Here is a 14,498-nt window from a genome sequence, read left to right as displayed (position 1 = left end):
TAATATTATGATTAAATAATTAAAAGGAATTATGATTAAAGAATTGTGAATATTATGCCAAGTAATAAAAGAAGTGGTGATTATTTACCTTCCAGTCATCCGGGCATTTTCTGCTGACACCAAAACTTTCAGAGAAGGTTATGGAACGTTCAAATGAGGTTTTAATATTCATCATGCACCCACGAAATGGTGGTGTGGATATATTAAACCTGCTTTCAAAAATAAGTAAATAAGAACAACCAGCAAACCACAGCTTTAAAGTTGATATTATGCTAATCTCTTGTCTTTTGGGATAGATAAGCTACCCTCCACTATCAGAATGAATTCCATAAACTATATTTGCAGTTTTAATCGCCTCTTTGGTCTTGGCACCATATTGGGAAGCAGGAGACCATGAGTTCTAGTCCTGCCTTAGGCATGAAAGCCGATTGGGTGATTTTGGGCCAATCACTATCTCTCAGTCCATTTCACAGGGTTGTTGATATTATGGGGGAAATAGGAAAAGGAAGAAGTTAACCGCCTTAAGATATTTATAAAAATAATAAAGGTGGGGTAAAAAAAATCTAATAAATACTGTAAATAAACTTTTCAATGATATTGTTTGAATTTTAAGTGTCTGTGGTGACTGGACTGTTGAGAATTCACCATACAAGAGAAAACAAACAATTCTTACTCATCTCTAAATTATGTCTGTGTGTTTCTCTTCAAAATACATGTTTATTCAAAGAATACGATATTTTTAAAATTATACATAGAAAATAAAGAATTTTCTTCTTATCATTATTTATAATTACATATGTTTATACCAAGTGCATTTTGTACCAGAAAAAAGTATATTATGGGAAATTCTGAAATTAACATATATAATCTAAAACTGCGATCATCCCCCTGAAAAGTGCTTACTTCTTTTGGGAATTTTTTTTATTGTGTGTTGCCCCCAGATCATTTGAATGGCAAGCTCTATTTCCCGAAAGAAAAAGCTTTAGTTAAAAGTTCTTCATTCCAGCTTAGAAGAAGGAAAGAGTTATTTAGTCATCCAGCTGGAAGTTCTATTCTTTCTGTTACCTTACATTAAGTATGAAGAACTTGTAACCTATCAAGCCAAATGCACTTCAGTCACTATATACTGTAAAGTTGCTTCTAGATGATTGATAATATCCATACCAGGTATCAATCCCAAACCCAAGAAAGGGAACAGTCTCCAGCTAAACCGCAATCCAGGGGCAAGAATGTATTCAGCACGGCCAAGGCCTTAATATGCATCCTTACTACTCAGCACCAGTCCTTATCTCCCAGATCGTTGTCACTCACCGTTCTCTTAGATAGGTTGGAATTCCTCCCAAGTAATATGAATCAAAATTAAATGTAGTCACGTTGGCAAATAATCTAAGTGTGTCAACCCCAAAAATATATTTTTTGGGGGAAATGTGTAAAATAACCTGAAACAAATAAAGCAATCAGATTTAAAGCCTTTTGTGTTATTTTATTATGATTTCAACATTTACATTTACGGGTAAAGGTAAAGGTTCCCCTCGCACATATGTGCTAGTCATTCCCAACTCTAGGGGATGATACCCATTTCCATTTCGAAGAGCCAACACTGTCCGAAGACGTCTCTGTGGTCATGTGGCCGGCATGACTAAACGCTGAAGGCACACAGAAAGCTGTTATCTTCCCACCAAAGTGGTTCTTATTTTTCTACTTGCATTTTTTCATGCTTTTGAACTGCTAGGTTGGCAGAAGCTGGAACAAGTAATGGGAGCTCACTCCATTATGCAGCACTAGGGTTTGAACCGCTGCACTGCCGACCTTTCTGATCGACAAGTTCAGCATCTTAGCCACTGAGCTACCGCATCCCTATACATTTACAGGTATTATCTTTATTATTACTAATATTGTGCCTTTTTATATTTTTGAATTAGTTTTTAATAATTAATTCAAACAATGAACTATGAATATTATAGATAAGAAAGAAAAATTAAGACCATACCAAAGTACAGTTAGTCAACAGGAAACATAAAATCAACAAGAGGGAAGAGGAAACCCGAAGTGCTCTTTTAAAATAGAGGGTTTTTAAAAGGCCATAGCACAAACTTTGCAAAAAAGATATATTAGCTTCCAGTTCTTGTCTAAAAGGTAGAAAATGTTGATATGGCCAACAAGCACAAAGCAGTTTCATTCCCCATTACTTTCAAATAATGATTTAAAATCATTTCCCTTGACTGACAGATGAGCCTCTGCATTATGCCATTTTTTTTGCTATTACTTTTATTTTGATACTTTCAAGTCCTAATAAGTATTTTAAATTGTTTAAATCTCTAAGATCATATAACTGAATGTGGGAAAGATATAAGATAGTGCAGAGTCTTGGTTAATATAGTAATAAAAGAATAAATGGACTTTTGCTAAATAATGGCCACAAAATGGAATTTGAAAAGAGACTTACTAATTTCCAGATTATCTCATAAATGCTGCCCCACCCAAGTTCTAAAATGATTCCTGACAAGTATTCCTAGGCTTGGATTCTGAGACTGTTCTTCAAACTTGCCTTTCCATTCTGTGCAGATGGAACTATGGAGAAATAATTCTCAGCTACTACTGAGTAGTTGAGAAGTCTCCTCCTACTAAGAGGAAGGACTCAGCACTGTATCCTTTGACTGGAAGTTCCAGTCCACAATCATCACAGAGAGATCCATGTTCTGACCTAGGCTTCCCAGGAGCATGAAGCAAACTCCTGGTTCCGACAAAAACCCCTTTTATTAATTTACTGTGAATTCTGCTGATTCCCATACAGCAAAGTCTTTCCAGGGAGGATTTACAGTCACAGACCTCATCTGGCATAGAGAGCTACCAAGCTGATATCTGGAAAACTTGGCAAGGAGTCTCGAAGATTCAAAGGGCAATTAAATGAACTAATTGTCTCCTGCAATTCCACTCCCCTTTCACTCCTCTTTTATTTCCTCTGGGAGGGGCCATTCATCATCCACCTGTGGCCTTACTCCCAAGTCGACCCCTGTTCTTTAGCTATTCCCTTTGTCTGGCGACTCTGTGCATGCGCACACTGGGAACAGGCTCCAACTGTTTGTCTGCTTCACTAATATCTGACTCTGAAGGCAGCTGATAACTGGCATACGGCTCTGTCTCCCTCTCTTCCTCCAACACCGAGCCCTCACCAGAGCCTTTCCCAGACTCCAGGACTGGCCCATGTTTTCCCCAATCTTCTCACTGTCCGAATCTGCTGCCAGCACCGCTGGCTGCTGGCATGCCACAACAACCCAGGCATTAGGTTTGAATATTATAGGCAGAGGGTACATAAGCAGTAATATTTGCTGGCAGCAACTTAAATATGATGTCTTTGCTCTCAGATCTGCATGAAAACATTTTGCTACCTGAGGCAAACAATAAGACAGGACACCTCACCTTTTTTATATTAAAAAAGGGCATCTTGGTCAAGATCGGCTTAGAACCTTCTGATATTAAGATTCTGATAATATGGAGGCTCCCAAACATGTTAATCCAACTTCTTCATGGGAACCTTTTGTCAGGAGGTGGGGAGGGGGGCAAAGCCAAAGTATGACAAATTTGGTGGTGGGACTGACACACACAGTCCTAATCTCCTACATAATGTTCCCTTATGCTGGCATATACATTTGGGAGCAATACATGTTTGTTTTAAGAGTAAACTTTAAAAATTTCCATACGTCTAGCTAAGATGAATGAAAAAGCTAGTATATTACAAAGGGGTACGTGTGAGGATTTTCATAATAACAACAACTCAGATTGTTTTGTGCCGAGAAACTTACCAGTTTTTCTGTTACATTGCTCATGATTCCATTTGATATTTCAATTGGAGGTTGTGAATCAACTTTGTGTGTGAATATTGGGCGGCCATTTTCAATTCGCAAACTAATAAACTTGTCCTATAATGGTTTATGCAAAATAACACATAAATAGGCATTAATTGAAAGGCATATTTTCTTTTATTCTAAATAACATCTAATGTTTATATATTTTCCTAATAGCCTGATTGTTTCAGCTTTCATATTTTAAAGGAAAAAATACATTGTTCCTTCTTAGGAAGAGAAAGAGTGCTATCCTTTCACACAGATTTGCTGAATTCCAATTCCAATTGTGCAACAACTGGAGAGTATTGGTGGGAATGATTGATTTCAACCAATAAAGACCAACATTTCCATATCCAACATGTTGAATTTGTAGTTGGATTCCACAAATCCAACTACAAATCAGTGGTGGGTTTCAAAAAAATTTGGAACCTCTTCTGTAGGTGTGGCCTGCTTTCCGGGTCCACTGGTGGAACCTCTTCTAACTGGTTTGGTAGATTTACTGAATAGGTGTGAACTGGTAGGAACCCACCTCTGCTACAAATCCAACTACAAATCCAACATCCTAATATTTTTCATTTTTATTCTAGGAGAAAGCCATAATAAAGAAGTAATGCATCTTTCTGCTTTGTAATTTGGACTATTTGTTTCTAATACCAGACAACTAGAAGATCTGAAACCTGAACTAGGAATTTTATATATGCTCATGAACACAGACAACAGGCCGAGATTAGCAAAATATATAAACTAAAAGGGCAGAGATTCTAATAGTTGACATTGCCTTTTGCTTACTGCCATTCAAGCCCAACCACCCTTCCTATATCTTTCCTTTTCAAGTGAGGCAGTAGCTCATAAAGCATCAGGGATTGGATTTGAGTGCTCAGTCTGATCTTTACATCTACATTCAGACAGTACAATGAACAATTTTCCATTTACTTAGCAAAAAAACCAAAAACAAATGACTTAGCATAAAGTTGCGAGCAGGGGTGGGCTGCTACGGGTTCACCCAGGTTTGGGAGAACCTCCAAATCTAACCCCTGGGTGGCCCTGCTCATCCAGCTCTGTCCCTCCCCTCCCAGTAGTCTCCATGCGGCCCATTTTGGAGGCAAGGTAAGTGCAGGGCCCACATGAGGCTCGAGGTGGGGTGAAAACAGCCCTCCTGGAAGTTCCCAAAGGCTGGAAATAGGCCCATTTCTGGGGGAAGCAGTTTTCACCCTCCCAGAGGCTTGAGGAAAGCCTCCGGAGCCTGGGGAAGGCAAAAATGCTCCCCCCCCCCCGTGGTTCAGGAGGCCAACTAGGCCACGTCCACCATGGCCACACCCACCCAGCAACTGGGCAGAGCCTGTTGCTGAAATTTTTGAAGCCCACCCCTGGTTGTGAGAAAGTTAAGGTTATGTTCCAAAAAATTCATTGCAGTTGGCTTCATAAGATCTCAGGAGGTATTACTAAGATGATCTGCTTGACACAACGTTAAGATCTGAAAACTGAGATTCGGAAAATACTATGAAATTTAAGTTACATGCACGTAGCCTAAAGGAAAACATAAATTTTACAGCTCCACAGTTTATGGCTGTATAACTCTCCATGCCATATTTGAATATCCCTAGGTTAGCGAGAAAAACAATGAAGACTGTTTGCACTATTGTAAGTTTTATGGCAATTTATACTTCTACAAAGTAAAATATATCTTACTAAGTATATCCCTGAATGGATTAATTAAATTTAATTCAGTTAACAAACATGATGCAGCCTACAGCTGAGAAAGTAAATTCGCAACATTTCAATATATGTACATCTATATTTAAAATATTTTACAAATTATCCCCTTTCTTTTGGGATTATGTTAGTTAATAGAACTCTTTATGAGATGCATTTACTATTGTTTAAATCAAACGTTACTGAAGAGAACCTGGAGATGGGTGCAAAATGCAAAGCAACATCTCCATTTTCCCACTCGGATGGCCCCAATTCAGAAGATAACATCACACCCACCAACAAACTCCACATAAGGGAAGGAATGAGGAATCTGGATAAGTGGGGACCACTCATTTGCTAGACATTTTCTATAAGTTTTGATTAAAAATATTTAAGCAGCTATTCTTGTTTATTTAAGTCATAAACTATGAATAAAATAATTGGGTATTTTAAAGCTTCTTCCAGAGGCATTTGGAACATCATCAAGAGAAAAGAGAAAAAGAGGAAGACAACATCAAGAGAAAAGTTTTAAATGGATTAAGAATAATCTTCTTTCTATGGATGAAATTTAGGCTCTGGATTGAAGAGTATAATGTACATACATACATACACACAAACACACAAACATACTATACAAATTTATATACATACAGTACCTTCTGTACATAAATACATACGTATATAATAGATCTCTGAGATGCACTTCCACCAATTCTGTTTGCTTATATGACAAAACTATTAATACTGTTGGAATCTGAAACAATCAGTTATTTGAATCTGTATTTCAAATTATTTTCAATGATAGGTTAATGGATAGAAATTTGGGGATAGTATCAACCTATTTACATTGTTTCAGAACAATTTATCTGTATGGATCTTCCTTTCCTTGTGCCTAATTTCCTTCCTTCCTCTTCTCCCCCATTTTACAGTTTGCCTGGAAACATTTACATGAATATTAGTTACCTGGTTTTCTGCAAAGAACACCAACCCGACATCTGAAGTAGTTTGAATGGTTTGTTCATATTTTATGACTCCTCTGCCTGGAGAAGCTTTGATATGTGCATAACCGATGCCTTCAAAGTAAAATTCAGCAGATTGTTCTCTGTATCTGAAATAAAGAAATATGCAGATGAAAATGCTACCATCCTACCAAGCATATTTGATATACCAAGAAATGTTTTAAACAAAGAAAATAGTCAAGCTAAGTGAAAATTGTGTGTTTCCGAAGAGAAGGCGTGGGAGGAGTAACAGATGGGTATTAACCCAGCCCTCTTGCCTATAGGAGACTGAGGTAATCTTTTGAAGCCACACCTACGGTCCTCCTCTGACTTCCCCAGATTAACCTCACTCTGCGACCTGAAAGGAGTGTTACTCTGACTCTCCCTTCTCTTCGAAGACTTGGGAGTTTTTTTCTTACAGGATCCTTAGCAGCGATTACCTTAGCATCAAAGGAATTAATTCTTTGATCAGCGAAACCTCTAGCCGCAGGGGGAGACGCGGGCCGAGGGGGGGGGGGGAGAATCCTGGCGTGGGTAACGTTGCCAGTTTCTCCAGTCTCTTTCCTCCTCCCCCCTTCTCTCTTCCAAAAATGTTTGACCCCAATAATCAGGTAATTCACTCCGCTGGGGTTTTCTCATCGGGCCCCGGTGCTGATAGCCTCTCCATTCTCCTTCATCGCCCCCTCTGCTTTCCCCACAGTACCTTTGGCTCCAATAGTCAGGGACTTCACTCGCCTGAGGTTTTCTCACAGCACCTGGCTCCAGCGAAGTTTGTGGAGGTGGTCTTTGGGTGAGCCCAGCATTCCAGCTTGTCTCTATCTCTCTTTGCCCCGCTGAAATTGACCAACGGGGTGGGGGGGAAGGTTCAGGCTGACTGGAAATTTGCAGTTGAAATAAATCTTCGTGCAAAGGTCGGTCAGACGGGCTGGGCTGGTGTAACGAAAGGTCGGGAGGTCCTAGTTCACTGGAATCCCCTCCAGCTGCGCCCTCTTCCTCTCTGGTCGGAGAAGACATTCTTTCCCTTCTCGGTAGACGTAAATCTCCTGGAAAGGGATATTATTCAGATCTTGCTTCTTGTCAAGGCCCACTCCACTCCATAATTAGGAAAGAAGACTAAGAGACTCCATGGGTTGGAAATCCAAAGTACTTTTACTAATTATAAATGGTAAGCGAGCAGTAGTGAAGCAAGATCTGAATAATATGGCGCGAAAGCAATTGATATATAGGCAAACCCGTTCCCCCCCTTAGGATCAAAGCTCCAGTCCAATCATAAGTCCTTCAAATGTCAGGTGTGAGATAACTTCAAAACGACAGGCCGAAGATGGAATGTGTAGGCCGTTGATGCAGGCGGGAAACACGTACGCATGCGTAATCCCACCGACTGGTACATCCTAGAACATTCCTCCAGCACATCAATTAAATCCCTCCCACATACACGCCCCCCCCTTCCCGTTTCATGGCAGCTGAAGCAACAGCAAAGCAGAAGCTGACACCTTAGAAGATTTCTCACCTCTCCTCTACTGTGCTCCATGCCACTGGGGAAAGCCTCGTTGCTGCCCAGTGTGTGCGCGCGTGCCCCGTGTGACCGGCTGGTCGCGTAAGAGGGGGAGGAAGCCTCCGCTCAGCAGGGACAATCGGAGCGGCTGCGAGGCCTCTGGAAAACAGAAGAAGGACCTGCGAGGCCTGGGTATCCCTGGAGATCGGCCCTACGATCCCCAGCAACAGGAGATCGGACCGCAGGTCGGAGGTCGCCATCTTAGGTCCAGTCGCCATTTTGGAGCACGTGAGCTGAGCGCGTGATCAGCGTTCCCTACGGACGCCGAAAGCGCTCAAAAGGGCACCAGTGAAGCCAAAAGAGGCTTTGTTTAGGCTCTACCCCACTGGTGATCCGGGGGGTATTCCCAGGCTGTGCCTGCCGGCAACTGAGGCCGCAGTCCAGCGGCAGAGGAACAGAAGAGCGGACTCGAGCCTCGGGGGAGAGAATCCGCCCTCACAGCCGGCTGCAAGGAGGAGGAGGTTTGGTGAGCACCTAACTGTAAGTAATGGCGGAGGCGACTAGAAGCAAGGATGCCAGGCCCAGAGCCCCAGGGGGTGCGGACCCGGACAAGGGGACCTCCAGGGGCGCTTCACCGGTTCCCAGGGGGAGATCCCCAGTGAGGAGGCACAAGGCTAGGGCCCCGAAGAAGGCGGCCCCCAGGAAGGAGGCCAGGGCAACCAGGGCCTCGGCCAGGGAGTTCAGGGCGGCCATCAGCCCTTCCCCCTCCAGATCACAATCTCCCCGCAGGACTCCAGCCTGGGTTGAGGCCGGCAGCATCTCCAGCTTCACCAAGGGGCTCCCACAGAGGGCACAGCTCCCTATCTCCCCCCCCTTTTGCCTGCTCCCCCAGTGGAGTCGAGAGCGGACCCCTTTGGGCGCAGGGCCAACAGTCCAGCCAGGCCCCGCTTGGCTCCCCTATCCCCTGATCCCAGGGAATACCCCCAGCCTCCTGAGCTCCAGCCTGCCCTGCCTGATCTCTCCAACAGCTTCCAGGACATGCTAGCCAGGGCTCTAGCCCAGGTTATGGCCTCTAGCTTAGGCCAGCAGCCTCAGAGCTCCAGGAGCAGGGCCGCACAGGAACCTCCCAGGGGGCCTCAGGAACGCCCCAGTACTTCAGCGGCCAAGGAAGCCAGGTCTCCCTCCCCATCCACGGCTAGCGAGGCTTCCGACCTGGAGGAGGGAGAATTGAAGGATGTGGGGTTCTCAGAGGATGAGGATCCCCAGGTAGAGGATGATTCCACCATAGCGGGCCTCTTTCCCCCGTCCTTATTCAGTTCCTTGCTTCGCAAGGCAGCTGCCACAGCGGATCTGGATCCCCCTCCAGATCCTAAGCCAGTAGCTGAGTCTTCTGGCAAGGGTAAGAGTAAGAAGAAAAAGGGTCCTTTTCATAGGCCCCCCCATGACTAAGGAGGAGATCCCCACGCCAGAGATGTTCATGGAGGTGCTCAAGTCGCAGTGGATAAAGCCAGGATCTTTCCCCAACCCAGGGGGAAATGAGAGAAAATGTTACAATCTTAATCAGGCCTTTGCCCAAGCTCTCCAGGCTCCTGAAGTGGACAATCCGGTGGCCACCCTGGCATCAGTTTCAACGGTTGTCGCAGGTGACACTGCCAACTGCCTCAAGCCTGAGGACAAGAAGGCAGACATCGTCCTGCACAAGACATTCCAGGCTATCACCTGGGCCATCAGGGTGGCCGCCTCCGCTTCCTTCTTTAACAGGTCCACGGTCCTATGGTTGGAGCAGCTGAGGGACAGGACTCCGGCCTCAGAGGTTCGTCTGCTGCAGGACATATCCAAGATGCTGGCGGCAACGCAGTTCTCAGCGGACGCCACTCTGGACGCGGTAAAGTATGCGTCCCATGCTATGTCTTCTTCAGTTGCTTCTAGGCGCCTACTCTGGTTAAGCCACTGGCAGGCGGAATCCCAGATGAAGTGGCACCTAACAGGGGCAGACTACACCGGGGAGAAGCTATTTGGGACGGCGCTGGACCCTATCCTCGTGGAGGATAAAAACAAGCGGAAAGTTCTACCAACAACAACCAGACGATCGGACTTCCGCCACGCGCCATACCCCAGGAGGACCCTGTACAGACCACCCAACGGGGACAACCAGAACCAGAGGTACCAGAACCCCAGGTTCCATAGGCAGGGGGATAGACAATTCCAGAGAGACAGATTCAGGGGCCAGCAGCAGGGCAAACGGCCCTTTCGAGGAGGAGGCGGTCGCCCCTTCCACAGATTTAAGTGATCCGGCCCTGGATCACCCCATCGGTGGTCACCTCTCTCTGTTCGCAGATGCCTGGGAACGTATCACCTCGGATGAGTGGGTACTCCAGACTGTAAGGCTCGGGCTACACCTGGAGTTTCGTTCTCTCCTCCCCAGTAGGTTCCGCACCTTCGCCTCCTCCACAGACCCGACCAAGCGGGCCCTTAAGGCCAAGGCCATTAAACATCTACTAGACATCAGGGCCATTGAAAGAGTCAAGAGGAGGGCTCCGGGTTCTACTCAAACCTCTTCTTAGTCCCCAAGAACTCAGGGGGATGGAGAGCCATCCTGGATCTTAAACTCCTGAATTCCAGGGTGGTATACCGCAAATTTAAGATGGCCCCCCTGAAATCCATCCTGGAGGGCATCCGGCCGGGCGATTTCCTAGCCTCTATCGACCTCACAGAGGCATACCTACACATCAGGATCGCCCTGGAACACCGTAAATTCCTCAGGTTCTCACATGAGGGGAACCACTTCCAATACAGGGCCCTTCCCTTTGGGCTGGCCTCAGCCCCCAGGACATTCACCAAGGTGCTAGCAGCAGCTGCAGGTCACTTACGCTCCCTCCCAGTCCGCTTGTTCTGTTATTTGGACGACATCCTCGTCTTAGCCAGGTTGCCTGACTCGGCTGAATGGAACCTGGGAATCACCATTGACACCCTTAGGGCCCTGGGCTTCTCCATCAACTTGGAGAAGAGTCACCTGGTACCATCCACCAGGCTCCTTCACCTAGGGTCCATCATTGATTCAGTGGCTGGGGAGGTTTTTCTGTCCCAAGATCGCAAGGACAGCATTGTTAAGATGATCCATGAGGTTCGCAAGTTACGCCTGTCCCTGTAGTTCTTCTTTCCAGGCTCCTGGGGAAGTTCATCTCGTGCATAGGGATCGTGCCGTGGGCTCGACTACACGCCAGGGAGCTTCAGTGGTTCCTACTGCCTCACCAGAGAGCCGGGACGAGCAATGCTACCTTCAGGATCAGAGTGTCACCCCAGGTGCTGCTATCCCTCCGTTGGTGGCTGTCCCCAGCCTTGAGCAGGGGATGCCTCTTCAGAGAACCGACGAGAAGGACCTTCATCACAGATGTAAATCTCTTTGGCTGGGGGGCTCACCTGGAGAACCAGATCACCCAGGGCCACTGGACTCCAATAGATCTACGAAACAACATCAACTGGTTGGAGCTCAGAGCCAACCATCTGGTTCTTTGCCACTTCAACGACATGGTATCCGGACATCACATCCTAGTCCTGACCGACAAAGTAGCGGCAAGGCCCATGTGAACAGACAGGGCAGCACCCACTCCAAGGCCCTTCGCGACGAGGCCCTGCGACTGGGGAACTGGGCAGAGAGACCCTTACAGTCCATCAGAGCCGAGCACATATCCGGAACAGAAAATCATCAGGCAGACTGGCTCAGCAGGGAGACGGTCGACAACGGAGAGTGGCAACTCCACCCCTCAATCTTCCGTCAGATCTGCAAGAGGTTTGGACATCCGACAGTGGACCTCTTCGCGATCCCACAGAATGCCCAGCTGCCAGAGTTCGTATTGAGGTTTCCGACCAAGGGAGTAATGGACACGGATGCCCTTCGATCCAGATGGCCACCAGGTCTTCTCTACGCCTTTCCCCCCTTCCCCTCATCCCCGGGGTCCTGAGGAGGGTGGTGGCGGAGGGAGCAGGGATGATAATGGTGGCTCCCTTCTGGCCTCGCCGCCCCTGGCTGGCAGACATCGTGGATCTTGTAGGAGCCAAGGTGGCGCAGTGGTTAAATGCAGCACTGCAGGCTACTGCTAGATCAGCAGGTCAGCGGTTCAAATCTCACCGGCTCAGGGTTGACTCAGCCTTCCATCCTTCCGAGGTGGGTAAAATGAGGACCCAGATTGTTGGGGGCAATATGCTGACTCTCTGTAAACCGCTTAGAGAGGCCTGAAAGGCCTATGAAGCGGTATATAAGTCTACTGCTATTGCTATATTGCTATTGCTATCTGTCCACAGCTCCCCACTCGAGGATCCCAGCGGGGGAGGTGGCTCTACACCAGGGGTCTCTGGAGCATCCGGACCCGGAGTGGCTTCATCTGATTGTCTGGCAATTGAGAGGGAACAATTAAGGGAGGCACAATTTTCCGAGAGTGTCATCAGGACAGTAGAGGCATCCAGGAGGCAGTCCACCACACGCATCTACAACGCCTCCTGGGTGGCCTTTGCGGACTTGTGCCAAGCTAAGAGTCTCTGTCTAGCTGCAGCCTCGGTTCCACAGGTCCTGGACTTCCTCCAGGAAGGGCATGAGAAGGGTCTAGCCACTAGTACCCTTAGGCGACAGGTCTCCGCTCTACCCACAATTCTAGGGGGGGTGAGCGCTCCTCCTTTGTCCCAGCATCCAGTGTTAAAGTGCTTCCTCAAGGGGGCGGCGAATCTGAAACCCTCAGTGGTCCATCGATTCCCCACCTGGGACCTTCCCAAGGTACTTCAGGCCCTCATGGAAGCACCATTTGAGCCTCTGAGGGAGGTTTCCTTTCAGCTTCTAACCCTCAAGGTCATCTTCCTGGTCGCCATCACCTCGGCCAGGAGGGTTTCTGAGATCAACGCCCTCTCCAGCAGGGTGGACCTCTGTACCTTCTTAGATAACCGGGTCATCCTCAGGCTTGACCCCACCTTCATGCCCAAGGTTAACTCCCCTTTTCACAGGGCTCTAGAAATTATTCTCCCGGACTTCTGTCCCCATCCCTCTGGTGAGAGGGAGAAATCCTGGCACAAGCTGGATGTCAGAAGGGCCTTGCGCATATACCTGAAGCGCACGGCCCCCTTTAGGCGTTCGGAGGCCCTCTTCGTGTCTTATCAACCTTCCTCCCGGGGAGCTAAGGTCTCTCTGGCCACCATCAGCAGATGGATTAGAGCGGCCATCTCTCAGGCCTACAGGGCACGAGGACTCCAGGCCCCAGAGGGCATCACAGCACATTCCACCAGAAGTGCAGCCACCTCACCAGCCAGACCCCCATAGAGGAGATCTGCCGGGCGGCCGCCTGGGCCTCCCCTTCTCCCTTTATTAAGCATTACAGTCTTGACGCCTCCGCCTCCGTGGAGGCGGCCTTCGGCAGGAGGGTACTGCAGGGAGTCCTGGACTCTCCAGGGGGCTCAGGCCCATCTAATCCCTCCCAGGACATCTAGCTTTGGTATGTCCCATCTGTTACTCCTCCCACACCTTCTCTTCGGAAATTGGCAGTTGGACTTACCTGAACTGCATGTTTAGAAGAAAGGTGTGGGAGGAGTCACTTCCCTCCTGTTCTGGGCGCCCCGCGCCTAGGGGGCCTGAGCGAGTCCAGGTTCAGCTATAGCGGTTAGGAAGGATATGTGTTGGCTGTTCTTGTTTGTCCTTCCTTTCAGATTCTGCTATGATCCATCGGTTAATCTGGGGAAGTCAGAGGAGGACCGTAGGTGTGGCTTCAAAAGATTACCTCAGTCTCCTATAGGCAAGAGGGCTGGGTTAATACCGTATATACTCGAGTATAGGCCGACCCGAATATAAGCCGAGGCACCTAATTTTACCACAAAAAACTGGAAAAGTTATTGACTCAAGTATAAGCCTAGGGTGGGAAATGCAGCAGCTACCGGTAAATTTCAAAAATAAAAATAGATACCAATAATGTTTTTGAATATTTATTTCAAAGAAAAACAGTAAACTAGCGGTGTATTCAATGAAATACTTCACTCACCTCATGATGCTGATGTCCCGCTGTGATGATGATGTCCCGTGCAGCCGCGGGAGCGATGTCCCGCCTCCTATGACACACGGCACAGTGATTCCTATCATTGGATCACTGTACCAGAGGAGGTGGGACATCGCTATGTGGCTGCTTGCCATAACAAGGAGGAGGTGGGACATCGTTGCAGAGCGGCAGGAGGGGGAGGAAGGGGAATCGTAAGACAGCCCTGCATTACATTAGAACGTGAGGAGGGGGGATGGTGCGGTGCGCGCTGCGCGGCAAACTGACACAGAGGGAGGGGAAACTCACAGGGGCACTGGGCCATTCACGAGTGTCACCCAGCGGCATGGCCCCGCCCCTTTTTCTCCTCCATTTCGGGCAAATTTTTCACTGACTCGAGTATAAGCCGAGGCGGCTTTTTTCAGCCCAAAAAGTGGGCTGAAAAACTAGGCTTATACTC

At 47.2% G+C, this 14,498-nt stretch overlaps 1 protein-coding gene across 1 annotated transcript in view; it reads right to left on the bottom strand.

The window, feature by feature from the left end:
* Nucleotides 1-14,498, bottom strand: part of LAMA3 (laminin subunit alpha 3) — a 160,140-nt gene that overhangs the window by 12,795 nt on the left and 132,847 nt on the right. The window contains 4 exon segments of the mRNA XM_032222910.1: nucleotides 89-209; nucleotides 1,312-1,439; nucleotides 3,804-3,920; nucleotides 6,501-6,645. Of these exon segments, the coding sequence (XP_032078801.1) occupies nucleotides 89-209; nucleotides 1,312-1,439; nucleotides 3,804-3,920; nucleotides 6,501-6,645 (511 nt within the window).

This window comes from Thamnophis elegans, chromosome 8 (assembly GCF_009769535.1).
Source record: "Thamnophis elegans isolate rThaEle1 chromosome 8, rThaEle1.pri, whole genome shotgun sequence".
Lineage (NCBI taxonomy): Eukaryota > Metazoa > Chordata > Lepidosauria > Squamata > Colubridae > Thamnophis > Thamnophis elegans.
The sequence above is the reverse complement of the archived record's forward strand: the minus strand, read 5'-3'. Positions and strand labels throughout refer to the sequence as shown.